Genomic DNA, 27403 nt, shown 5'->3' with positions numbered 1-27403 from the left:
GTATTCTGTTTCTCCCTTAGGTATTAACATAATTAGATATTAGAATCCTTCAGTTATTTAACAAATCCTTGACTTATCCAGATGTGTTACTTACCCCTGTAGGCTCACAATTTAAGAATGCCGAAGGTCATCTGATCCTTGTTATAAACATATAACATTTCATGACAAAAATAGGAAAAATTATATCATTATTTTAAAGATGCTTTAGAAAGGAAAAGAACTCAGTATTTAATCTTACATATTTCAATAAAATCTAAAGTTCCTTATTTCATGCCATATGTTTCGCTTGCATTTTTTGAGCATTGTAAATGGTGTGCTAGCATAGTTTATAAGTAAACCAAATACATTCACTCGATTTGTGTCACAGGTAGTATTACTGTTAAAATACATGCACCAAACCCTAGTTCATATAGCTATGCAGGGAACACATATACTCTTTATTAAAACAAATAAGCAGAAGCACCTTCGTGTTAAAAGAATATTCTCCAAGCATTCTTAGCCACGCATAAAACACATCCTTGAATGTTCAACAGACAATTTCTAAATATTACTAAGGATTCTTAGTGATTACATAACATCCACAAATTAAACGAGGTGTTTTAGATACTTTAAGACATAAATTCCTTAGCCAGATTTCGTTATTTTAAATGGCTAAATTAGTCTGCAACATGCCAAAGTTTTATCACATGACTAATAGTTAAATTTTAAAAATCTGTTGCCTTTCAGAACCATACTTTCTTGCCACATTATGCCAAGAGGGTTTAAAAAAAAATTTTTTTTTAATTATAGTTGACATTCAATATTATTATAGTTTCAGGTATACAGCATAGTGATTAGACACATATAATTTAGGACATGATTCTCCAGATAGTCTAGTACCTGCCTGGCACTATATACAGTTATTATAGTATTGACTATATTCTCTATGCTGTACTTTACATACCCATAACTTTTGTAACTACCAATTTGTAATTTTTAATCCCTTCTGCCTTTCACCCAGTCCCCTAAGCCCCCTCCCATCTGGCAACCATCTCTTTGTTCTCTGCTTCTCTATGGGTCTGTTTTTTGTTTTTTAGATTCTGCATATAAGTGAGATCCTATTGTATTTGTCTTTCTCTGTCAGAATACCCTCTAATTCCATCCTTGTTGCAGATGGTAAGATTTCTTTTTATGGCTGAATATTCCATTGTATGTATATATGTGTGTGCATGTATACATACACACACATACATACATACATAAACATCTTTATCTAGTTATCTATTGATGGGCACTTAGGTTGCTTCCATATTGGCTATTGTAAATAGCACTGCAGTGAACATAAGGTTGCATATATTTTTTCAAATTAGTGTTTTGGATTTCTCAGATAAATACCCAAAAGTGTAATTGCTGGGTCATAAGGTAGTTCTATTTTTATTTTTAGGAACCTCCAAACTGTTTTCCATAGTGGCTGTACCAATTTGCAATCCCATCAACAGTGCACGAGAGTTCCCTTTTCTCTACATCCTCACCAACACTTGTTTGATATATTGATGATAGCAATTCTGACAGGTGTGAGGGGATAGCTCATTGTGGTTTTATAGGGGGGTTTTCACATATGTTGTATCTCTATTGTGCTTTTCACATAGTGCAGTATGTGCTATAGAAGTCATATTAAAGAAACAAGCCCCCCCCAACAACATTAAAAACAATTAACAGTTTATTATAAAAGTGTGCTTTATTATAAGGAAAATTTAAATATAACCAACAATACTGAAAATAATGTAACCGGCATTTACAGCCTTGGTCAGAGTTCCTTATTAAACAGGCATTTTTTGCTATTCCATGAATAGTCAACAATCAGCTTATACAACAAAACAGGTAACTTTAAAAAGTGAATAAAGAATACAGAATGATGAGCCAGAAATTTGGGGTTCCGTGTGTTTTTTCCTGTTTAACAGACATGGCTTTTAAAATAAAAAACAAATCATCTTCATGTAGTAAGCTCTCTTCCTACAAGAAAGTTTACAAAATTGTTAAACTGTTTTAAAATGTGGCTGAAGTTATACTTTACAGACTTTAACTGTTTATATATACATTATCTAATTAACACATTTTAACATTTTCATTATATAAGACCGTAAACATCCTCTAATGAGACCACAGTAGCAACAGAATAATTTTACCCATGTATATATTTCTTTAAAACATGTTTCCCAAAATGGAATTGCTCATTTAAAAGTGAACTGGTTAGAATTAATTTCTCTAGACATTGGGATCATGTAGGCTAGAAATTATGTCAAACTATATTGCTTTGGTTGAATAAAATTCATGTTATGTGCCGAATAATAAGCATATCTGTTATCAATGAAAACCTATAAAGGTTGAGTTCATTCTGCACTTTTAACTGTGAGTGTACATCAAAGCAAATGGCAATGCCTGAATGGTGTATATGGAGTAGGCAGAAATTCCTTTTATCTTTGTGTATGGTTTTGCTGATAAAAATTTATTTCTACCACCTTGGAGGAACCCCATGATTCAGATGTCTGAAAGGACTGTATTATGGACACCTAGTGAAGAACAAAGAAATATCCTGTGGGCCTGAAATATCCTGATAAGGCCCCCAAATTATTTTTGGTATAGAAGGTTTTGTTTGTTTGTTTCTTGTTTTTTTTTTTTTTTGTAGTATAAGATTTTAGGCTTTTTTTTTTTTGTAGTATGTATAAGATTTTAGAAGACAACAAGTAAATTTAAGTAGCTTTTTTTAAAAAAAAAACTTTGCGGCATTAAATGTTAAACTCAAAATTTTAAAGATAAAGAGAATTGCACGTGAAAAAGGGAGCAGAGATATATGCTTTATGAAGAAAAAGTGTTAATGATCTCTCATCTCAAAAAGACTGTATTACAATGACTAAATTGCCTGCCCTTAAAACCACTGAACTATGTAGTTTACTGACATTATGCCAAAGAAGTCAAAATGTACTTTATTGCAAAAAATATAAAAGGTTTTAAAATTGCATATGATGTTTTATACCATTTCATCAATAGGCCAAGGTCAGCACATAACTTATCAAGCCAGAAAAACTTTAAAACAAAAATAATTAAAATTGTACTTACTATATATATGAGTTGTAAAAAGAATGTGATGCCATGCTGTTTAGCATGATTCATTGCCAGGTTCCCTCTTACATGGGTATAGTCACTAACATATCAATCTGAGTAAGTCAGAACAAATACATATCACCTATGATAACATCCTTATCTTCTTAAACACAGATACTTTCAGTATATTACAATTACTTGAATAAACCTCTCAAATAATTTTGTGGAGTAGAAAATCATTTTATCAGTATGTCAATATTTTTATGATCTACTCTTTAGAAACTGATGTTAAAGCCTATTTTCTATTAAATCACTACTCTGTTTACTGATACATTGTAAATGTAAAAAAAGGAAAAAACCTGAAATCACAGAAAATGCTTGGCATCTACACAAACACATTCTCAGTGGACTAACCACTACTGTGTAATTTTGTCACTATAGGTCTTCTTGCTCCATACTTTTGCTTCATGCAGTAGGTTCAACAATATCCATGTTTGTTCCAAACAGGGCAACTAATTGTTCTTCATAGGTGGTGATGTTCCTTTTCATAATTTCCATGCAAGGTCCCAAAAGCCTTTCAAATGCTTGCACATCCATGGCTAAGAAAAAGGGAGAATAAAAAATAAATAAATAACATTCTTTGAAACTCTGCAAAATTTCTGAGACACTTATGATATCATTCTGCATATGTCAATAATACAATGGTATTTTTAGATTTAAAAAAAGGCATAAAGATAAAAATGTTCCACTTTTCAAAAGGAAGTAGCAAGGGTCTCTTGACAATATGATGTGCAATGCAAGGGTTGGTGGGAGGTTCCTGATTTGGTTGAGAAAAGAATGAGGGATTATCACAGGCAAGACTTTGGAATTTAAAATAATTAATTTTGATGTCACCTGAGTAATACAAACTCCTCAAAGATGGCAACAGAGTGTTTTCTATCCTATTTTTCCACCTCAGGGTTTACAGTGCCACGTTGTAAAGACCAAATGTCGCCTTTTATAATTTTAACTACTGTCTAGTCACTTCAAAATTGCAGCCCAAATAATGCTTTTGTCTACTTCTATAAGTATATATCACATGTCACTTTGCTGGTCTGTCTCATGCAATATTTAAAACAATTTATAATGTGCACATGGAAAATATCATACTACCATAGAAATACAAATTAAAATACGTTGTTTTTTGCCTTTTAAATTTGCAAAGGTAAAAAAGGCAATGGTTATAATAAAGTGAATGGATATTCTCACACTGATGGTAACATATAAATTGGTACAAATAAAAGTTATCTGCCATATATATAACTATAAAAAGAAAATCCACTTCTGAAACCATTTCTAAGAAAAAATCCTATATACGGAAAAGTAGTCTATACACACACCTCAAAAAAAGAAAACCCTTCCCCCCACAAATGGAGCCAAAACTCTCAAAATATGTAGCAGTGGGGAATCATTAAATAATTTATAATGTGTATATTTCTCTAAGAGAATGTTACACTTTGCTGTAAAAAAAAAAAAAAACGGAAATGCCTAAACTATAATGAATTTAGAAAACAGTTTACAAAATAGTTTAAAAACAGAAAACTCATGCAAATAAGAAATAATAAGATGTGGCAGTCACTGAGTGGTGGTGATATGGGTGCCTCTTAGTTTTTCTTACTTTTTCTGTATTTCTCAAATTTTCTTTAATGTGAATATAATTTATTATAGAAAAAAATAATGGGGTGTCACATCACCTTTACTATTACTGTCTAATATCTCTACTCAGAGATATTACCTGTCAGTTTCTAACTTGATTAATATTATACTTTAAAACATTTTAAAAAGTGACTTCTCTAAGAAGTTAATTCTGAGGATACTAGCAAATCTTAAGAACACTGAAGCTAAGTTTATTCTACTAAACTGGGGGAAGAGAATAGTGAGTGGCTAATTACTGTTGAATCATTTTTTAAAAGAAAATGTCACCTATAGTGACACCACCTGAATTATATTTTTCATTATTAAAGTAAGTTATTTCTTATATATAAAACCTCACATACAGATATTTTCTAGCTGAAGATGGCATTTCTGCTAAGCTACTATATGGTATAAGATGGTAATTAAACAGCTGAACAATAATGAAAATTTTATTGTGCTTTGACAAACCTGAACCTTTGTTTCCCAGCACTAGGATAAGTATTACCACAGACATTTCCACTTTCCGCACAGAGCTTAATGTACTTTATAAAAATATTGTTTTAACCTTTTTTGAGGAACACAACATAGTGCATGTTATTTATTTGAAAGATCAAATATAAACCTCAGTACTCTGTTCTTATTTTAATAACCAAAATAAAATGTAATTTCATGCTTCTGAAAAAGAACACAATGTGTATGTATGTGAAATTTTTAAAGAAAAAAATGGCTTCCACGAACTGATTTTATAATGCAATGAATCCTAACCTTGTTATATATTGTGGAGCCCATAAAAACCATGAGCCCAGTAAGATAATCCATTACAACACGAATATGTAAAATGCAGACATAACCATTTCAACCAGGAGAAGCATTCCCACTATTGTGAGTCCTACCTAAACATTTGACAGTCCCAATGGCGTGTGCAGACGCTGCTCGAGGTTTGTTAGTTACCAGAGCGAGTTCTCCAAAGTACTGTCCCCGGGAACACCGAGCGATTTCTACTGCACCGTTCTCTTCCACTTCTGATTTACCCTGACAAGGTAATCAAAAGCATCAGCTTTTACTCAGCTTGTTAGAAATAAAAGTTAACCTTAGTCTAAACATCAAAAAGAAAATTTATTATGTTCCTTGCTAACATATGTGGATTTTCAGATTTCACACTCACCTTCCTTTTCATAGTAATTTTCACTTCTCCAGATTCTACAATGAAAAAGGAATCAGCCAAATCTCCCTATGAGAATAAAACAAAAACGGAGGGTGAAATTGCAAATTTAGATGACAACAATCTTGCCTATCATACCCCTGAAGTCAATCCAACCCCAATGCACAGACGATTTGCTTGAAAAGTGAAACCTCATAGGAACTGGCTACCTCTCACTATGGAAAATGAGAGGTTACAACTGATAATTAGAAAGTAATGATTTCATGTGTAAAATTATTTGAAAAAATATACTCTCTACCACAGCATTTCTGCTAAAACTATCCAAGAAAACACGGCAAATAACACTGAGGTAAGAATTTCAACAAACTTCAGCCTGGATAACAGCAGAGATGTAAGAAAAAGCAGCACCATTCCCAGCAGCACCTCTTCGGTCAGCAGAAATACGGCAGCTGATGCTGTGCTCCCTGTGTTGTCCTAATAGAACAAGCAGTAGCATGGTGGCCCCAGATAAGCTACTGACTCCCGAAAAGGGCACCGCCCAGACTTACTTGGAAACAGTAGATGTGGGTCCTTATGTTTTGATTGCAGTTAGCTAGGGGACCAAACTCTGAGATGCCAGTTTACTGACAATCCACCTCAAGGCCTTCTAAAAAGACTTCTAAAAAGTGTTGCCATTTCTGACTACATACTCTTTTTTTCTTGGTGGAATAAACTCTGCCATGATTTTCAATGATGCCTTCTGAATTAAACAGTATAATCAGAAGATAACAGGTACTGACTTTTTGAGCCTCTCAAAAGTAATTGTGAAGAAACTTAGGTATTTCAAAAGTCTTTAATACAATTCAAGAAATAAAGTATCAGATTACCTCACACAAATGTAGTCTAGATTTATGTAATATAGTGTAGACATATGTCTATAAATGCTTAAAAGATAACTAATATCTCAAAATATCTCTAATAAACTGTAGTATATATATATCACCTTTCATAAGAGCTTCATGTTAAATTTTCAAGTGTTTTGAATCAGTAGGACTAAAGACAACTCTGTAATTTTGTTCTCAAAACATGCTCTAAGTGCATGTAAAACTGGTGAAATCTAAATAAGGTCTGTGGATTAGGTCAATGTCAGTTTTCCAGTTTTGATATTGCACTGTAGTGATGCAAGATGCACTTGGAGAAACTAGGTGAAGAGTGCATGGGATGTCTTTGTATTACTTTTGCAACTCCCTTTGAAGCTATGTAATTTCAAAATAAAAAACTAAAAAAAAGGTGCTCTATACTTTGTTACTTATCAATTTATATAGTAGAACCTTAGTTTTGTTCTTTGATTTGACTCTATTCCTTTCCAATTCTTCACTGCTCCAAACCCTATGTGTATGTACAGAGATTGATTTACTTGTTTATTTGCTTTCTAAAATAATTCTTTCCTCAGTCTCACAGTCCTTAAATCTTGTTTCACATACATCAAAAGAGATAATATTTTAATAAATAGTACAATACAGTATAATATTGTCATAAGAATTACAGATTCTATTAAAAATCCGTTTAAATCATTTGTTCAATTCTTCAAAAATGTAACTAGGAAATAAAGTACTATCATCTGCATGCTTATGGGTCCCAGGCCTGGCTGGTCCCAGGTCTGGCTGTGATCCAGGCTCGCGGCTAGGAATAGGACCCTGGATTTAGAATGTTACATTAGTGAGCAGGGCGCCTGCGCCTAAAATATGTAAACATAATTCAACTTATTGTATCACACATGTGTGGCTGAATGCCACTATTGTACTCCGCTATAGCCATGTGGTCCCCTGGAGAACAGAAGGGGAGCAGAAGAACAGAAGCAGAAACCCACTCCCTGCAATAGACTGCACTTCCCCCAATAGAACTGTGCTCCCCACAATAAAGTTGGTGCGGGCCATTTCATTTTCATGTCGGCCTCTTGTGCATTCTTCCAACTGGGCATCTCACCACCGAAACCTTCCCTTCTCAACCAGCTTGGCACTGACAATGCTGTATTTGTGAACTTCAACTGTCTTCCTAAATTTTACTTCTTGGTAGCCCTATTCTAGCCAAGGTATATATTACTACTAGTTTCAACTGGGATCTTAGAAAAAACATTACAAGTTAAATAAGATGTTGGCCCCCATTTAGCCAACACACTGCACCATTTACTGTATTGGCCCTGGAAAATTAACCAGGAAGGGAACACACTGCACCATATACTGTATTGACCCTGGAAGCCAGTACAGTATATGGTGCAGTGTGTTCCCTTCCTGGTTAATTTTATCAGAGAGCAGCCGCAGGCAGTTTCAACATGAACTAATCACACAAAATGCTATAATATCTTCCAATGCACCTTTGGGGTCCTTACTAATCTCATAGAACACTCCCCTGTTTTTCCTCTTAAAAATGACATCTTATTCTTTATATACATGTGAATTTCATGTCATGTGCAAATATCCATTTGATGATTTAATGCATATTCATTAGAATTATATAAGTAAAAATATCCAAATAGCTTAATGGCTATAAATTAAACCATTTTTAGTAAATTAAACCAGGTCATTTGGTAGAAGTAATATTCATTTAATCCATTACTATATGCTAATTATAGACACATGAAAAATTTACCAAGATTTACAATGTAGAAGAACCTTTTGGAATATAACCCTAAACTGAATTACATAAAAAGTATTATACCTGAGCAATGATTTGTTCTCCATCATTGTATACTTTGGTGCCTATCACATCTACCACTTTCAGGCGTTCAGAAACCTACAAAGGGAAAAAAAAGACAACGTTAAACAGATTAATTGGGTAATCTTACTTATTTCAGAGATGTAAAAATTGGTAGCCCACAGGCCAAATACACTGAGCAGTGTGTGGTTTTATGTGTTACAGTAATTATCAGCCAGCATTTTGAAATAAATTTCTCATAAAAATTTGAATTCCCAGCTTCTCTTGAAAAATCAGGAGATTGAGCGACACTCAGCCCATATTACATGGCAACAGTAAGCTATGGTGGAATAGCAGTTGTTTCTTTAGATAAAGCACATGTTCTCTAGTTTACCAAAGCCCCTACTGGCTTGGTTTTCTTCTTTATGTTACTTGCCTAGCTCTGAAGGCATTTGAATTTCCAACCCCCGATCTATTTTTATTTAAAGAGATATGCTGCTAGAGAAGATGAGCTGCCTAATATGCATTCTGTAATGTGGCCAAAATTTCTGCCAGGCACATACTGACAATACAATAAAGAGATATTTCAGTAGATGAGTCAGTACTAACCCCAAGGATTTTGGCTGAGATGCTAGAAGGACTAAGATGGGGAAGAAAGGGGAGGAGAAAATTTAAGATGTGTTAGGTCTGAGGTGTCTATTAGGTGTTTGAGAGGAAATGTTAAATATGCAGTTAGTAAATGATCTGGCATTCAAGGAAGGGTTCTCGCCAAGTGATGTCAATTTTAAAACGCATCAACTTACAGTATTTAAAGCCAGGGGATTTGAAAAGTTCATCAAGTGAATAAGAGTAGCCTAAAAAAAGAAAATACTCTGGAATGCCAATTTTAAGAGAAAAGGAGAAGAGGCCAGTGAGGACATTTTGTATTTAGATAACCTCTCCCTGAAAAGGTATTCTAATGGCTATTGCTGACACGTGACTTTTTTAAGTCTGCTTTGAGATAAAGACAGCATATAATTCTGCTATAGATACTCACAGGAGCATCTATACTTGTAAACAACAAAACTTACTATTACTTGTAAACAACAAAACAAATGCAATTATATGTAGTAAAAGAAATATTGAGTTATACAAACACTATAATTTTTTAAATGAAAATATGGATAGATTTTTATTCAAAGAAACTTTTGTGTAGAAGTAAACATTCCTAACAAAATAAAAGCTTTGAAAGCAAAATAAAGCATAAATATATACTTACTTCCAAAGATTTAAGGAATGGCAGTGACTCAATAAAGCTTTCATACATTTTTCTTTTTTTGGCATTATTTTTTACAATTATTCTTCTGAAGGTTACCCTGTCCTAAAAGGCAGAATATCAAATACAAAGACAATTAAAAGGGAGATTTTATGAGGGAAAAAAGTTTAAAGAGATAGTTTCATTTTATTCCCTATAAGGAACAAACGATTGAAGATTTTGAAACAAAGATTAACAATATTATACTATTAATTAAACCAGTTTCAGATTTTTATTTCTTCAAGCATAAAATATAGAACCATATAAAATATTGTTTTCATTTTTTTAAAGGAAGCATCAGTTTACTTTTATTCAGGACAGAGCTCTGAACACCACATAATTAGGCTAAACCCACGAGGTGGCGCTGTCACACCATTTTAAAAACTAGATACTATTACCCCCCTCAGCTTTATTGAGATATAACCGACCTATAACGTTATGTAAGCTTAAGGTATACAATGTATGGATTTGATATATATTGTGAAATGACTACCACAGCAGGGTTAGCTAACACTTCTATCACCTGACATAATTACCATTTATTCTTTGTGGTGAGAACATTTAAGATTTATTCTCTTAGCAATTTTCAAGTATGTAAATACAATATTAACTATAATCCCCATGCTGTACATTCGATCCCCATAATTTATTCATCTTATAACTGGAAGTTTGTACCCCTTGACCAATAACTCCCCATTCCCCCACCCCTCAGCTGCTAGCAACCATTTTATACTGTTTCTATGAGTTTGAACTAGCACCCAGTTCTTTTACTGGGGATGACAGCCCCAGACTGTTATAAAATTGACTCTCTAAGACATGACCAACATTTTTTTTTTTGAGATATAGACATATATTAGTTTCAGGAGTACAATATAATGATTTGCTATTTGTATATATTGTGAAATGATCACCACATTAAGTCTAGTTAACATCCGTCACCTACATAGTTACAAAACTTTTATTCTTCTGATAAGAACTTTTAAAATCTACTCTCTTAGCAAGTTTCAAATGTACAATACAGTTCACTACAGACACCATGCTGTGCATTATATCTCCAGGACTTTTTATTTCATAACTGGAAATTTGTACCTTTTGACTCCCTTCACCCAAGACCAGCATTTTTATAAAAAATAAAATAGAACAGAAAATAGCATGTGTCCCTTTTAGTAAAGTGATTTTTAGTAATATATTTACACACAAACACATACAAACTTATGCACTGGTTGTGATGTTTCCTAATGTGTTTATGTGGGCTACGGTAAAAAAAAAATATATGGAAAACACTATTAGAAAAACTTTTTAAATCATAAAGCAATTATAATGTAAGAGTTCTTGGAACATTTTTTGGGTCACATCTACATTACGTAAGTTCTCTGTTTTAAAAATGTGCATAAAGAAACTATAGCTTCTTGAGTAAAGTCTAATTCCAGTGTTTATTTCATGCTCATCGTTTTAAATTGTTCCTATGTTTATATTACTTAACCTCAAAAATACAGAACTGAATTAAGAGACTAAAGAAATTTTAAAGATAACTCGAAAAATGTGTTTTCTATAAGTTTTATTTTGCAAATATTCCTACAAAACATTATTTTAGTTCTTAGTAAAGAGCTCCCAGAATTGTTAGTTTGACATACACTGATGATACCATTTTAATATAAAATATAAAAATTGGGATATGTTCATTAACTAATTACTATGCCAACGTATTAAGGCTGAATTGAAATGAACTGGAGAAGGATGGAGAAAAATGCCGGTGTATCTGGGAGATGAAACATCCTGTTCTCCAATTTAGTTTATTACAACTTTATAAGGGCTGTAATTTGTATTCGTGCTATTTTTTTTAAAAAAAAAAGTTTTACAAGGTAATTAGAAAAATAGTTTTTAAATTTCCAAGCTTGGCTCTGCATCAGAATCAGCTGTACTGTTTAAAAAAAAAAAAAGTTTCTTGAGGTTCCAGACTTTAATGACTCAAAATCTTGGCATGTAGGGCTCAATAACAGATCAGAGCTCCGCTACAGAAGTACAGATATAAAGCAAATCCTAAGAGAAAAGTCCTTTATAGACTATTTAACTTTGCAAATAATACTCAGTGACAGTTAACCTTAGAGAATTAACTGATCTACATGACCATGCTGATGATTCAGAGGCGACTACTGAAATGACTAGGATAAAAACATTTGAAATGGGACCTTCTGAATTACATTTATATGTCACAATGGGTATGAAGAGGTGGGCCACTAATAGAAATATTTTCCTGACACATATAGCTCATTGTGGTTATTTTTTAAATTGCTAAACTATTTCTAGTCTTCTCTGTTTTGTAGTAAACTCCGCCCATAAAATGTTGTTGCAGCTGGTTCCCAAACCTGATTCTGTATCAGAATCACTTGAGGAGCTTTTATGAAATATAGGTTATTGAGGCCTTAAAAGAAAAATTTCTTTTCTACTTCCCTGAAAAGAGGCTAGTTAGGCAAACTGTTCTTTAAAAGTAGGTCTTCAGTATTGATTGATTATATTATTCTATTTAAAAAAGCTATTGCACCAACACACATACCCCAAGGTGATCATCACAAACTGTCCACTTTTATAAAGTTTAATAACATACAGATTAGTAAAAATCTCTGAAAAATGCTTGATCCTTCTTGAAAGCTTAAGTATCACGCACTCTGGGAAACGCTGGGCCTTTATACCTGCTTTATGGCTTCGACCAGGGCTTAAAACTATCAATACTCAAAGGAGTCGACCAGATGCATGTGTGATCTCGAGCCTAGGATTTGCAAGCAGGAAGTTTCCTTACCATGAGATAATCTGACCCTGGCTGGTAACCCCATTCAGAGGGTTAATTTTTTAAATGCTACTCCTTAATGAAACAAGTCATGGCCGACTCTAGCTTTACCTGCTGCTCTGATGACAGGCAAATACTACCTATGGACCAAGTCTGCAATGGTTTAGAGTTTTTGCTGGCTTTGGATATTCAAATCTTTGATAGTTCTTACAACACTTCAGATGATGAATTTCCCTCCACCTGAAACAATTCCAATTATTCTTCAACAACTTAAAAGGTGACTCATCACATTTTTAATAAGTAAACAGTAACTGCCTGGTTCTAATAAGAAGAAATGTACACTATGTCTTATTCCTCTGATCGAGCATATTTTTATCAGCTGAATCCCCTTCAGAGTCAAATGCTGAGTCGTGATTGAATAATGTGTAACTTCTGTAAAGCTACAGTCCTCGGAAATGAGATTGTTAACATGATTCATATTATTTCAATCTCTTCTCCTTCCACAAAGGATTTCAGAGAAATAACTGGATAAATGCATGTCAAAACTTTAGGGTGGGTTGTTTTTAACAATTTTAAAAGAAAATACAAATATCGTAAACATTCTCTTAAATCAGTGTTGCTGAGTATTCTGGACACCAGCAGCATTGGTGTCTCATGGGAGCTTATGAAAAATTCAGTGTCTCATGGGAGCTTATGAAAAATTCAGAGTCTGGGACAGGCCTTGTCCCAGATTCACTGAATCAGAATCTGCATTTTAACTAGATTCCCAGGTGATCTGTAATCTGAGAATCACGAGCTTCCAGAATCAGCTTTACTAGTGCCCGCTACTCTGCTTCTTGATTATCATCTGTGAAAGGACTCTCTCTCCCTACCTCACTCAAACATCTCTAAACCAACTTTTAAGTCTTGTAGAAATACCACCTAAGTCCTAGAGCAACTGATTAAATTTATCTGTGGTAAAGCCTTGGCAAGAGGATTTTTTTTAAAACACCTCCCCCTGCCTCCCCGCCCAAGTAATTCTGATATGCATCCAAATGAGAGGCACAGGCATCAAGTAATTTTTTTTTTTTTTTTTTGCAAAGCAGCTTTTCAATGCAAAGTTTTACCAATCAATTTATACCACACCAAGAGAATCAGTTTATAGTGGTTACTCAAACTCTATCATGCATCAGAATCACTTGGCAGGCTTGTTCAAATATAGATTGCTAGGATCCATCTCCAGAGTTTCTCATTTAGTGGGCCAAAATCAATAAGTGGAATCCCAGAATTTGCATTTCTTGCAAGTTTCCAGGAGATACAGATGCTACTGGTAAGGAGACCACACTTTGGGAACCACAGATTATATAATACTAAACACAGAAAGCTCTCTGAGAAAATAGCACTGAGAGCTTTGGTTGTTTATGTGGCTAGCTAGTTAAGAGTGGGTAAAAGATGACCATTTTGGAGCTGAGTGTCTTTCCAGGGCCAGTACATTAGGCGCCTGACTTTACTAGGGAAGCAGAACAGAGAGAGTTCAACTGAGCACAGTTGTAGTGCCCAACATTTCAGCATCCAGTAGTTGCTTCATAAAATCCCCAGTGCCTGGTGATGACCCCAAATAAATCTACTTATTAGAACTAAAATACTGGCTTTTGTCACAATGCTTTATAACATTCAAGTCAAAGAAGTATTTCACTCACCAAACCCCACAGAGCACCTGGAGAGGTAGCAGTGATTGTGGCTGCTCTGGGTGTATTGTACATTAAGGCCAGTTCACCGAAACTCCCACGATTATCGTAGTTACCAACACATCTTCCAACACCATCACATTTTACATAAATATCATATGTTCCTCTGTTGGACACAGGAAAAAAAGATAAAAGTAATTCAAGTAAAATTTCATTACAAAAAATCTAGTTTCAGAGGAGAGTCCTGTGCAATAAAATCACATTCCCAGCCTCCGTTTCTCCTCTGATGACAATAAGCAATAAAAGGGCATTGATGTGTCAGAGACACCATCTGTTACAGATGAGTATGAAGAGACCACCCATCAACTAGACCAGAGTAAGGACCGTACATGTACCTACTGGGAAATATGAGGCAAAACCATAAAAATGTAAGATAAATGATAAAAATATAAGAGAGCAACCAAATAATATATGCATAGGCAACCATCTGAAAGAATGTATATGAAAATGTGTAAGAATAATGAAGGATTCCAGGGACATTAACTATATAATTAAAGAGTTTCTGTTTCTAAAATAAACAAGTACTACTTTTGAGACCAGAAGAAAATAATTTTTTTAAAAATATATAGCTTCAACAATTTGGTCAGCCACTATTGTATAGTACTTGGGAGGGTCCTTTATAATCTAAAGGATGGGCTGGCAAGCTGTGGCCCACATACCCAACCGCCTGCTTTCGTAAAGTTTTATTTGAACCCAAACACACTGGTTTATGCATTATCTATAGCTTATTTGTGTAAAACATCAGAGTTGAGTAGCTGCAAGAGAGCACATAGTCCACAAAGCCTAAAAAATTTACATATTTATATCATCTGACCCTTTATTTTCAATCAACCCCCTATCTAATTATAAAAGTAAAAAGTGACAGAAATCCAGACTTAATATCTGAACCTGCTTTTTAAAAATAGTTTCTCTGTGTTTATCTTTTAATTGGAGTTCTTTTTCTAAGCAAATAAGCCTCAGTGTGCATGCCTCTGCACTACATATTGTCCAGACAGTACATTTATATGAACTACATTCTTCTTGTAGAGGACTGTCTTTCCATATACTGCATTTAATCAGAGAACATGGTTTCAAGGCTTGGTGAAGAATCTGTGAGGGCAAAGAGGAGAAACACCAGTTTTATCCTATTGGTTAAACCCTCACAAAGACGAAAAGGAAGTGTTTTTACTAAAAATGGATTATAAATGGTAAAAATACAATAAAAGCAAAAACAAGCTAATAGGTAAAGGTAGTATTGAATAAGGAAGAGAATAATTGGTTTTGAACAAAATTCATGGGTAGAATGGCTATTTCAGGGATACCGTCTAGAATTTGTTTCATGAATAATTATTTTTCAAGTATAGATTAATTCTTCTATCTATGCTATTTACACTTTTGCGCATCAAAACTGTTCTCTACATTTTCTACCTTAAATAAGGTAAAATATACAACAAATGTACTGACGAGAAGTAAAATGAGCTACTGTCCAGTTAAAATCACATGAATCTAAAATCTAATAAAATACTGTGTGCTGCTTTTCTATGTAGGTTCCTTCCATGATAATGTGAGGCCTCAGGCAGTGCAGAGTCATGGAAAGAACACAAACTGTGGCCAAGAGACTTGGCTGTGGGGTTGGCTATGCAATAATCATCTGGGTGAACTTAAGCCCACTCACATCACTTCTCTATGCCTGAGTTTTCATCCATCAAATGGATGATTAGGATCTACCTGAAAAGGATGTACTATATACAAATGTAAGACAATTTTTATAGTTCAAAATACCTACTAAAAGAAGATTAATCCTGTGTTGTATTTGGGGTTCTCATAGACTCCCACAGTTAATATAATTAAATAGTTGAATGACTTTATGAAGTGTTTCACTTGATGAAAGCTGTTAATGATATCAAAACCATGACTTTAATTTATATATGAGACAACCCCTTCTGTTCTATTCTAAAATCACAGAGTCCACACCTGCCCTGGCTAGTGCCTTGGCAAAAGCTCTCTAGGTCACCAAGGCATTCAGGATGAGGGAATGGGGCAATCAGTGAAAACTCTTGATTCAGAGAGCATGCATTACTCTCTGAAGAGCCTAGATCAAGAAATGAGGACTAAGTAGACAGTTGGGGAGTAGTTTTCTACAAGGCTTCTGAGTTGAACACAACTCTACACAGAGAAGCAAATGGAATCCAATAAATCAGGCTGGGAAAGTATCTGAATTCCACACAAAAGAGGAGGGGCTGGGGATACCAACTGCCTCATAAACACTTCACTATCACATTACAAAAGTGAAGAAATACTCAGTTCAGACTGATCCCCTATTACACTTTAGGACACTTAATTATTGCTTAAAGCATACTTAAAGGATAAAGCTTTGAAACAGAACACAACTTAAGTTTTCTGAAATTAGCTTTTTAATGTAAATGCATGCCTTCTCATTTAAATAAAATTTCTCTACAGAATTTTAAAAAGACAAATATAACAACAACAAATATAGAATTTGTAAAAGATGAAGCATAAAGAATTTCTGGAAGGACACATAAACTACTCACTCAACTTAATGGATGATGCTGAAGCAGTAGGAAGAGAAACTGACTTTTTACCGTATGCCCCTTTGATTTTTTTTAAACCATGAGCATGTTTTGCTTTATAGTTAATAAAAGAAGAACCTCTTTAAAAAGATAACTGATTGAGTTATACTGGGATTTAATATCCCAGGTGCCGTATTATGCTTCTAATTCTCACTGTAATAGGCATCTATTACATACTACCTCTCAAATAGAACTTAACGAAGAGGCTCACAGTGACTGAGCTGTACAGATTGAACTAACCAAAAATAAACAGTTCTCCTATAAATCATGCCTCTTTTCATGATCTAGTCTGGTTTTACTGCATGCATTCACAGCAGGTTTACATGCCTATTATGTACTAATAAGAGTAAAGAGGCAATAGCAACTGTTATCTATTAACTTGTCAGTCATTATAATAACCACTGAGATTAAACACAAAAGGTTCGTTACATTTCAGTAGTGAAGTTATGCAAAACTTACCTATCGATTACATAAAAGTTGTCACCATCATCACCTTGATCGATTACATGTTCCCCTTCTTTGACCAATTTTTCAAACATGGCATCTAATACTTGAGACATCTGCTCCTATTTTTTTTTAAACAAAAGATATAATCTTTGTTTATCTAGAACATTTTTTCTTAAGTAACGATAATTCACTTTGTATTCTGTGAACAAGTGCAAAGAAATGGAAATACCATCATTGCTATTAAGTCTTGTCAAAAAATACACAGTACAGTCTTTCTAACCACATACAAATGAGATAATTATATATTTACTCTTATATTCAGTATCTAAATGAACATAATTATAAATAGGCTATGTCAGAATATTTGTAATTATTACCATTTTAATAAGAAAAATAGCCACCAAACCGCCATATACCTTGTGAAATATAATATTAGCAACTAAAATGACCAGGTTAGTAAAGAACTACTGCAAATGTCTTTTAAAAATATGTTTTTACACCTCCCCTATATTAGTCATCACTAGAATTTATATAAAGATTACCTAAATAGTTAGCGAATTCAAATCCTAACTCCAATCATTTTTGGTTTAGCACCAAAAACAAAACAAAAATAAAAGCAAAATAAATAATGACTATGGCAAATATTCTATCACTATTCTTTGTTACTAAGGTTCTCTTCAAGAAGAAACCATTTAATTCTCTAGGGCAGATTTATTAAAACTGAAGCCAGAAACATCAAATCCATTATCCAAAAGCTATGTAAAATATATAAAAATCTGATTCTGCTAAAATGTGGTTGATGAGGCTTGATTGAGAATAAACTTCAGCTAGTGAGAACAAACTAGGAGGTTAAAGAAATCCTTCCTTAGAACAAACACAGAAAGAAACAATTCAAAAGTCTTAGAACAAATGGATATGGAGAAACAGCGTGGTGCATCGTAATAGAAAAATAAAAAGCCTTAAAAGGGTTATTTTCTTTACCACTTATTAGCTCTGAACATTTGATCAAGTCACTCACTCTCCATGAGTATAAAAGGGTACAAAACTAACTGCCCAGGACAAAATCAATTATTATAAGGAGCTGAAGATAGATTGGGGGTGGGGAGGAGGTACAAGTGGAAAACGCATGCTGAAGAAACAAGATATTCTGCTTCAAAAACATGAATCGACCACATCTGATTCTCTTCTTTTTGAGACCCTGTTAACACTTCATAGAGAATATGACAGTATGAATCCACAACAATATAGAGTGTGGGAAAGGGAAACTGATGGAGAGATTTCTAGAGCAAAGGTGAGGTAAATGGGGGAAAGAGAAAGGGTGCAGCGCAAAGTAGGATAGATGGGGTCAGCCACCTGTCAGAGCACCAGGAGGCTGGGAAACACCTGGTTCAGTCAAGATGTGTCTGAGACACAGCTGAAAACAAGTGGACTGATTCAAAGTCATAATCACTTGATACCTTCCAAATGCCACCACCCTGAACAAAGAATGCCTAGCAACCAAATACTGACCCCAACTCTTCCCAGATAAAAGATTAGAGTCAGGTTTTTGGCAGAAACTAAACAAATTAGAGAAAACTAGAACAGCTACTGTGAATACTGGTGCCCTAGAACAAGGACCTTCACTTGCTGTCGTTTAGGGGTAACAGCTGACTCCCTGGCCACTCTACCTGAACAGTTAGTACATTGGTTGAGAGGCCTGCCTTACTTGGAGCTCCAAGTCAGCTTTGTGTTGCCTTTCTGGTAGGCTACAAAATTAAGATAAACAGCAAAATAACACTAGATGAGACAGACAATTCAGGAACAGTAAGAGAGCTTTTAGTAAATTCTACTCTGTATACCCAGAGATATTCAGGATGATATCATATCCATGAGATGAAAAAGTAAATCAGAGAAAAATGAGTAAGCTGGAAATTAAAAACATGATTGCCAAGATTTTTTTCTTCCTTTTAAATTTTTTTTTTTAAAGCAATGTTAGGTTCACAGCAAAACTGAGCAAAAAGTATAGAGTTCTTTCTCATATACCCTCTGCCTCATCCCCAAGCCTCTCCCTACTATTATCCCCCACCAGAGGGTACATTGGTTACAACGGATGAACCTACACTGACACTCATTCTCACTCAAAGTCCACAGTTTCCATTAGAGTTCACTCTTGGTGCTGTACACTCTGAGTTTTGGCAAATGTATAATGACATGTACCCATTGTTACAAAATATTTTTAAAAGTAAATCAAGGAGTAAGAAAATAAAAAACCTCAAAGAAAGTCGATAAAGACATGAAAAGACAAGAGTTCCAGAGAAAGTAAAAATAGAGACAATAAAGAGGAGAAAATAATCAAGGAAATATGGGATGAATTTTCTAGAACCAAAGGACATAAGTTCTCATACTAAAAGGGCACATTCAAGTGCCCGGAACTATCAATGACCAAAAACTCCACCTTAACTTGTCAATGTGGCTTTAGAACACCAAAGATAAAGAACAGATCTGCAAAGCTTCCAGCAAACAGAGGGAAGAAGCTCTTAAAAATACAAAAAGACGTTGAACTTCTTTGAGAATAAAGAGAAACGCAAATTAAAACTGAAATGAGATAACCACTTTTCATGTGTCAGATTCAAAAAGATAAAAATGTTAGAATAACATACTGTATTGGAAATGGTGTGGGAAAGAGGTATTCTCATACAGACTGCTGATGGGGAGGTAAAATGGAACAAATTACAGAGGGCGATCTGTCAATTTTTGATAAAATTTAAAATATGCACACCCTTCACTTCATTTTTTTTCTGGTACGTTATTCTATAGATATTTGTGAAAAGATGTGCACAGGCATTTTTCATTGCAGCAAAATACAGCAAAAATTTGGAAAAAAATGAATGTTTACCTACAGGGCACTGGATGAATAAGTTTGGTACATCCATGCATTGGAAAGCTATGCAGCTATAAAAAAAGAATGTGAAGATTCTAAGACATCTATCTTTCATTGGAGTCACTGAGAGCACTCAAGGGTAATCAGGAACTCTGAAAACCTGCCACAGGGGGAAAAGTTCAGGGAACTGGGGGCATTTAGGTGAGAGAAAAGTAGGCCTGCTTGTGAACACATCTGCTATCTTCTGTTACCCTGATGATGCTGGTGATTCTAGAGGCCACAACTGGAACTGCTGAGTGGACATTTCTTAGAAACTTCAGTACAAATGTTAAACACCTGCCCGAGAAATAACTGTCTAGAGTGGCACAGGCTGCCCTGCAGAGAGACAAGCTTCTTGTAGCTTGAGGGAAATATTCGAGGCAGGCTTTCCATCTTCCACGTGCTGTTGAAATGGCTCAGTGTTTTTCAAACTGTGTTTTGTGGAACCCTGGGACTTTGTGAAGGTGTTCCAGTGATTCTTTAAACAGCTGATTTAATTGCATTCTTAAAGTGTGTTCAACCATTAAATATTAAAACTAATGGAAATCAAAATGCTCAGATTACATATATAATTTTTTTAGGTAAAATTTCACATAACATAAAATTAAACATTTTAAAATGAACAATTAAGTGGCCTCAAAGTTGTACAACCATCACCTACCTCTATGTAGTTCCAAAAAACTTTCATTGCCCCAAAGGAAATCCTGTACCCATTAGTCACTTGCCATTCTCCCCTCCTATCGGCCCCTGGCAACACCAATCTGTGTTCTGTCTTTATGGATTTACCTATTCTGGATATTTCATATAATAGAGTCATATAATACATGATCTTTTCTGTCTGGCTTATTTCACTCAGCATAAGGTTTTTGAGATTCGTCTCTCTTGTGGCATGTATCATACTTAATTCCTTTTTTATGGATGATTTATACACACACACCACAAATTGCTGATTATGCCATCACACTTGGGTTTACTGTACATAATGTGGTTATTGGCTATTGTGAATAATGCAGCTATAAACATTTATATATAAGTATTTGTTTGAATATCTGTTTTGAATATTTTAGGTCTATATCTAGGGGTGGAATTGCTGAGTCATATGGTAATTTCATGAGAAACTGACCAAGTTGTTTTCCACAATGCCTGATTCATTTTACTTTCCCACCAGCAATTCATTAGGGTTCCGATTTCTCCAAGCCCTAACACTTATTTTCCTTTTTCAAAAAAAATTATACCCATCGTATTGGGGGTGAAGTGTTATTTCACTGTAGTTTTGATTTGCATTTGCCTAATGACTGACTAGGTTGAGAATCTTTTCATGTGCTTATTAGTCATTTGTGTATCTTCTTTGGAGAAATGTCTATTCCAATACTTTGCCCACTTTAAGTTGGGTCTTTTGTCTTTTTGTGCTTGAGTTTTAAGAGTTCTTAATATATTCTAGATACTAGGCCCTTATAATACATATGATTTGCAAACATTTTCTCCCATTCCATAGGCTGGCTTTTCTCTTTTTTTTTTTTATAATGTCCTTGCTTCACAAAATTTTTTATTTTTTACGAAGTCCAATTTATCTTTTATCTTTTTTTTTTTTGTGGGTTTGGAAAAGAATTTTTTATTTTTATTTTTTTAATTAATTAATTAATTTTTATATGACATTGGTTAAAGAAATCTGGTAAGTTTTAGCTGTACATTTTTATAGTGACAAATATATATATGTTTGCATTGTGTTCATTGTGTTCACCTCCCATAGTTAGATTTCTTTCTCTCACCACATATTTGACCCTTTTTACCCTATCTACCTCCCCCCTCTCCCTGCTCTAGTAACCACTAGTCTATTCTCCACGTCCATGAGTCTCTGTTGGAAAAAAATTTTTTAAATAATTTTTTATTTTTCAATTACAGATGGCATACAATATTATATTAGTTTCGGGTGTACACAATGGTGATTAGACATAAGTTATCAAGTGATCACTCTAATAAGTCTAGTACCCATCTAACACCATACATAGTTATTACAATATTTCTGACTATATTCCTTATGCTGTACTTTACATCCCCATGACTATTTTGTAACTACTAATTTGCACCTCTTAATCCCTTCCCCTTTCTTACCCATCCCTAATCCCCCTCCCATCTAGCATGCATCAAAATGTTCTCTATCCATGAGTTTGTTTCTGTTTTATTTTGTTCTTCGGTTTCCACATGTAAGTGAAATTATATGGCATTTATCTTTGTCTGACTTACTCCACTCAGCACAATACCCTCTAGGACCATTCTTGTTGTTGCAGATGCAAGATTTCATTCTTTTCTTTTTTTTATAGCTGAGTAATGTTCCATTGTATTTATGTATCCCCTTTATCTATTCAGCCACTGATGGACACTCAAGTTGTCTCCATATTTGGCTACTATAAATAATGCTGCAATGAACACATGGATCCGCATGTCCTTCTGAAACAGTGTTTTGGGTTTCTTTGAAAAAAAATCAAAGTGGTATTACTAGTTCCTTCTTTGTCTCTTGTTATAGCCTTTAATGTCTATTTTATCTGGTACAAGTATTGCTTTTTTTTTTTGTCTGTTTCTATTTTCATGAAATATCTTTTTCCATCCCTTTATTTTCAGTCTGTGTGTCTTTTGATCTGAAGTGAGTCTCTTGAAGGCAGTACATAAAAGGGTCTTGCTTTCTTATCCATTCAGCCACCCTATGTCTTTTAATTCGAGCATTTAATCCATTTACATTTAAAATAATTTTTGATAGGTATGTAGTTACTGTCATTTTATTATTTATATTTCTTCTTCTTCCTCCTCCTTCTTCTCCTTCTCCTTCAAGAAGTCCCTCTAACATTTTTTAATACTAGTTTGGTGTTGATGAACTCCTTTAGCTTTTTCTTGTCTGAGAAGCTCTTTATCTGTCCTTTGAGTCTAAATGATAGCTTCACTGAGCAGAGTAATCTTGGTTGTAGCACCTGGCTTTTCATTACTTGGAATGTTTCATGCCAGTACCTTCTGGCCTGCAAGGTTTCTGTTGAAAAGTCAACTGACAGTCCTATGGGCATTCCCACGTAGATAACTAATGGCATTTATCTTGCTGCTTTCAAGATTCTTTGTCTTTATAATCTTTGGCATTTTAATTGTGATGCGTCTTGGTGGAGGCCTCTTTGGGTACATCATACAAGTACTTTCTGGGCTCGTATGTCTATTTTCTTTTCACCAAATTAGGGAAGTTTTCCATAACTATTTCATCAAATAGTTTTTAAATTATTTGCTCTCTCTTCTCCTTCTAGTACTGCTATGATGCAAATATTGGAACCCTTGATGTTGTCCTAGAGGCCCCTTAAACTACCCTCATTTTCTGGGATTCGTTTTTCTTGGTGCTATTGTGATTGGGTGTTTTCTGCTACCTTGTCTTCTCAATCAATGATTTGATCTTCTGCTTCATTTAATCTACTGTTGATTCCCTCTAAGGTATTCTTCATTTCATGTATTGTATTCTTCATTTTTGACTGGTTCTTTATGTTTTCCAATTCCATTTTTATATTTCTTATCTCTTTGTTAAAGTTCTCACTGAGTTCATCCTCTCTTTCCCTAAGTTCACTGAGCATCCTTATAATCAGTGCTTTGAACTCTGCATCTGGTAGATTGTTTGTCTCCATTTTGTTTAGTTCTTTTTCTGGAGCTTTGTTCTGTTCTTTCATTTGGGACATGTTTCTCTGTCTCTCCATCAAACACCCTGTCTTTATTTCTATGTAATAGGTAGAGCTGCTGTGTCTTCCGGTCTTAGCAGAGTGGCCTTATGTAGGAAGTGTCTTGCGGGGCCCAGTAGTACAGTCTCCCTGGTCACCTAAGTCAGATGCTCCAGGTGTGTCCCTTGTGTGGTTTGTGTGTGTGCCCTCCTGTTGTAGCTGAATCTTGGTTGTAGTTTGCACGTCAATGGGAGGAACTGACCCACAGGTTGATTGGTTGTGAAGATTGGCTGCTAAGGGGCTGACTCTATGGAGCAAGATTCGCTTTAGCAGGGCTTTGGTGCCTGTCCAGTCTGCCCTTTGGGTATGTTGTCCCTGGATGTGACCCTGGGTGGTGCTCCAGCTGGGTCAAAGCCGGCCACTGGCCATGCTGGCCCCAGGGCCTCCCGGGAAGAGCTCCACCACAGGCCAAATTCAGCCACAGCTGGTGCCCTGCCTGGAGCCACCTGGTATGAGCCACCAAGGAATCCACAGATGGATTGCTAGCCACCCTCACTGGGCTTGGAAGTGCCTCAAAAGGCCAAACAGCAAACCAACGCTGCTGCCGCTAGTGCCAAGCTTTGGGCTGCTCAGCATGAGATAGCACACCGAGGCCAGATGCTACTTGTTTGGGGTTTGTGAACCTTTGAGAGATATTAGGAAAGTCAGTAGCATGAGCCAAGACAGGCTGTTTGTATGGAATAACCACTGGAAACGGCTTGGGTGGGCCCAAAAGTTGGGTGGGTGAGATCTGAGGGAGTTACCAGGGCAAGGCGAGTGGTATTAGCTCTGGTTGATGGAGACTCAGATATAGCACCTGCCTTCATGAGCACACTTGGTTGAGGGAGGGCTCAACAAAGAAACAATGGTTTCTGTCAGCACTTCTGTTTAGGAAAAAGCTGCTCTTCCTGCTCTCGCTCTGAAGGCAGACAATTCAGTTCCTCCCATATGTCCCTTGTATCTTTTGAGCTGCTGCCACAGTGCTGGAGCTCAGAGCGAGTGAGTCCATCTGCAACTGAGTCTGTGCATGGGCCCTTTAAGAGAATATCTAGGTCTACTACAGCCCTCTGTCTCACTCAGCCACAACCTCCACTGGATTTCACAGCCAGAAGTTGGGGATTTCTCTTCCCAGCACTGGAACCCTGGGGAGCCTGGTGTGGGCCTGGGATGGCTCACTCCTCCAGGGGGACCTCTACAGCTGAGATATCCTTCCTGATTTTTAACTGCACATGCAGGCGTGGGACCAGCCAGGTCCTCATCTTTGCCATGCCTACTAGTCTCAAGGTGGCTTCTTTAGTATGTTCTTAGCTGCAGGACTTCTATTTAGCCAGACTTCAGGCAGTTCTCAAATGATGGTTGTTCTATAGTTCAGTTGTAATTGTGATGTGGTTGTGAGAGGAAGCAAAGACAGTTTTTATCTGCTCCACCATCTTGACTGGAAATTCTTTTTTCTTTTCTTCTACTTTTGGCATCTAAGAATTCATTGCTAAATCCAACGTCATGAAGAATAATCCTGTGTTTATAGTTTTAGAGCTTACATTTAGGTCTTTGATCCATCTTGAGTTAATTTTTGTATACAGTATGAAGTAGGAGTCCAACTTTTTCTTTTGTGTGTTGATATTTAGTTGTCCCAGCACCATTTGTGAAGACATAATTCTTTTCCCACTGAATGGTCTTGGCATTTTTGTCAAAATCAAATGGCCACAGACACAAGTTTGTTTCTGACTCTCAAGTCTATTCCACTGTTCTTCCCTATGCCAGTAACACTTTGTTTTGATTACTGTAGCTTTGTAGTAAAAGCTGTAAAGCTGGTAAGTGTGAGTCCTACAACTTGTTCTTTTTCAATATTATTTTGACCACTGCGACCCCCTCCTTGTTATATATACAGTTTTAACACATAAGACAATAGCAAAATGTTAATGTGGTTTCCTGGTTTAGCAAGCTTTATAATACATAATTGTAACCCATTTACACTTTTAAAATAAATTAGTACTGATAAAAATAATTTAAAAAATATGGAATCTATGAATATAGACATATTGTTAAGTAAAAATAAGAACTGAGCAGAATACTGGGTAGAATTTACTGCCACCAACGTTGAAAAACAATATATTTGTATATACATAGCATTACACTGCAAAAAGACACAGGCCAAAAGAATTAGGCTCCTGAGAAACTAGGTTGCTGGGAGACAGAGATGGAAGGGAGATTTCTGTTTACTGACTACTCTTTGTTCTTTTAGAATTTCATTCTTTTGTTCTTTTTGAATTTTTATAAATTGCATATGTATACTGATTTAAGATTTTTAGTTAACTAAAAAAAAAATCAAACTCTCCATTTAAACAGAGAATATAATATTTGCATCTTCATGTGAGCTAAGAAAAACTTTGGGAGCATAATGGGGATGAGTTTATAGGAAGTGGTTTCCGTTCCTGCCCTGAGTCCCTGTGTGAGCTCTGGTACTGGTCTTTGAAACAGCAGCCAGGGCTGAAGATGACGGCAATGTGGCACTAAGATAGTGCTCTCTAGATGTGGTGCTAATTGACCCCACAGGGACCATTTTACTCAAATGAGTTCATGAACCAGGCGACAGATGGTCACCTATCAAATTCATGAAATTTGATTAAATGGTTTACTAATTTTTTTTGCTATTGTTTATATTTCAACTCTTTTAGGGCATATGGACAAGGAATATCAGCTTTATTGATTTGCTCTGGCTGCAAATGTCAAATGGAGAAAAAGATAAAAATTATTGCTATAGTTAATTTTTTTACCTTGGAATTAGCTGCATTTTAAAACATAATAAAGCTTAAGAATTCATACATGGATATATGAAAAAGTAATTCCTGATAAAATACAGAACAATTATTTCTTCTAGAACTTCTCTATGAGACAGGTATCTGTTCTAGTCCATCAAAATGTAATTTCCCCATAAATATGCACAGAATAAAAAGAACTTAGGAAATAGTTAATATGCAGAGGCTTATCACAATGACTGACAACTACTATAGGAAATCCACATCTTATTTTCCTACAGAATGCAAATTTGAGACTGAGCTCAGTAAAAGGGCTCTGATTCACTTTTAAAAATACCAATTTACTCTCCATTAATGAAAGAGCCTATCATATAGCTTAGGAAAATTATTTCATTTTGCCTCATACTAGAAATATTTCAGAAGAAAAATGGCCTACAGAGTCAAGCATTAAAATATTCATGAAAAGATTATCTTCAAAGAGGTTAATAATTATAAATGCTGTGCTCAATGTATGAATATACAGCACTCTAAGGAAAAATGTTCTGAGGCCTAGAATGTGCAAGATTTTTAAGCTAAACAAGTCAGGAAATTCAAATGAGACAGACAGAAAGCCAAG

The 27403-nt window shown here is 35.1% G+C and overlaps 1 protein-coding gene across 1 annotated transcript in view; it reads right to left on the bottom strand.

Moving 5' to 3' along the window:
- Positions 1–1698: 1698 nt before the first annotated feature.
- PRKAR2B (protein kinase cAMP-dependent type II regulatory subunit beta) overlaps positions 1699–27403 on the bottom strand; it is an 83684-nt gene continuing 57979 nt past the window's right edge. Inside the window, exons 5-11 of the mRNA XM_039848985.1 lie at positions 17426–17532; positions 14349–14502; positions 9849–9950; positions 8615–8689; positions 5921–5986; positions 5649–5787; positions 1699–3680 (exon numbers count right to left, since the gene is read on the bottom strand). Coding sequence (XP_039704919.1) covers positions 3547–3680; positions 5649–5787; positions 5921–5986; positions 8615–8689; positions 9849–9950; positions 14349–14502; positions 17426–17532 — 777 coding nt within the window. The 3' untranslated portion in view covers positions 1699–3546. The remainder of the gene's footprint in view (positions 3681–5648; positions 5788–5920; positions 5987–8614; positions 8690–9848; positions 9951–14348; positions 14503–17425; positions 17533–27403) is intronic.

The sequence above is a fragment of the Pteropus medius genome, unplaced genomic scaffold, assembly GCF_902729225.1.
Source record: "Pteropus medius unplaced genomic scaffold, Ma_sr-lr_union100, whole genome shotgun sequence".
NCBI classification, from domain to species: domain Eukaryota; kingdom Metazoa; phylum Chordata; class Mammalia; order Chiroptera; family Pteropodidae; genus Pteropus; species Pteropus medius.
Note: the sequence above shows the minus strand (reverse complement) of the source record. Positions and strands in the feature narration are given on the sequence as shown.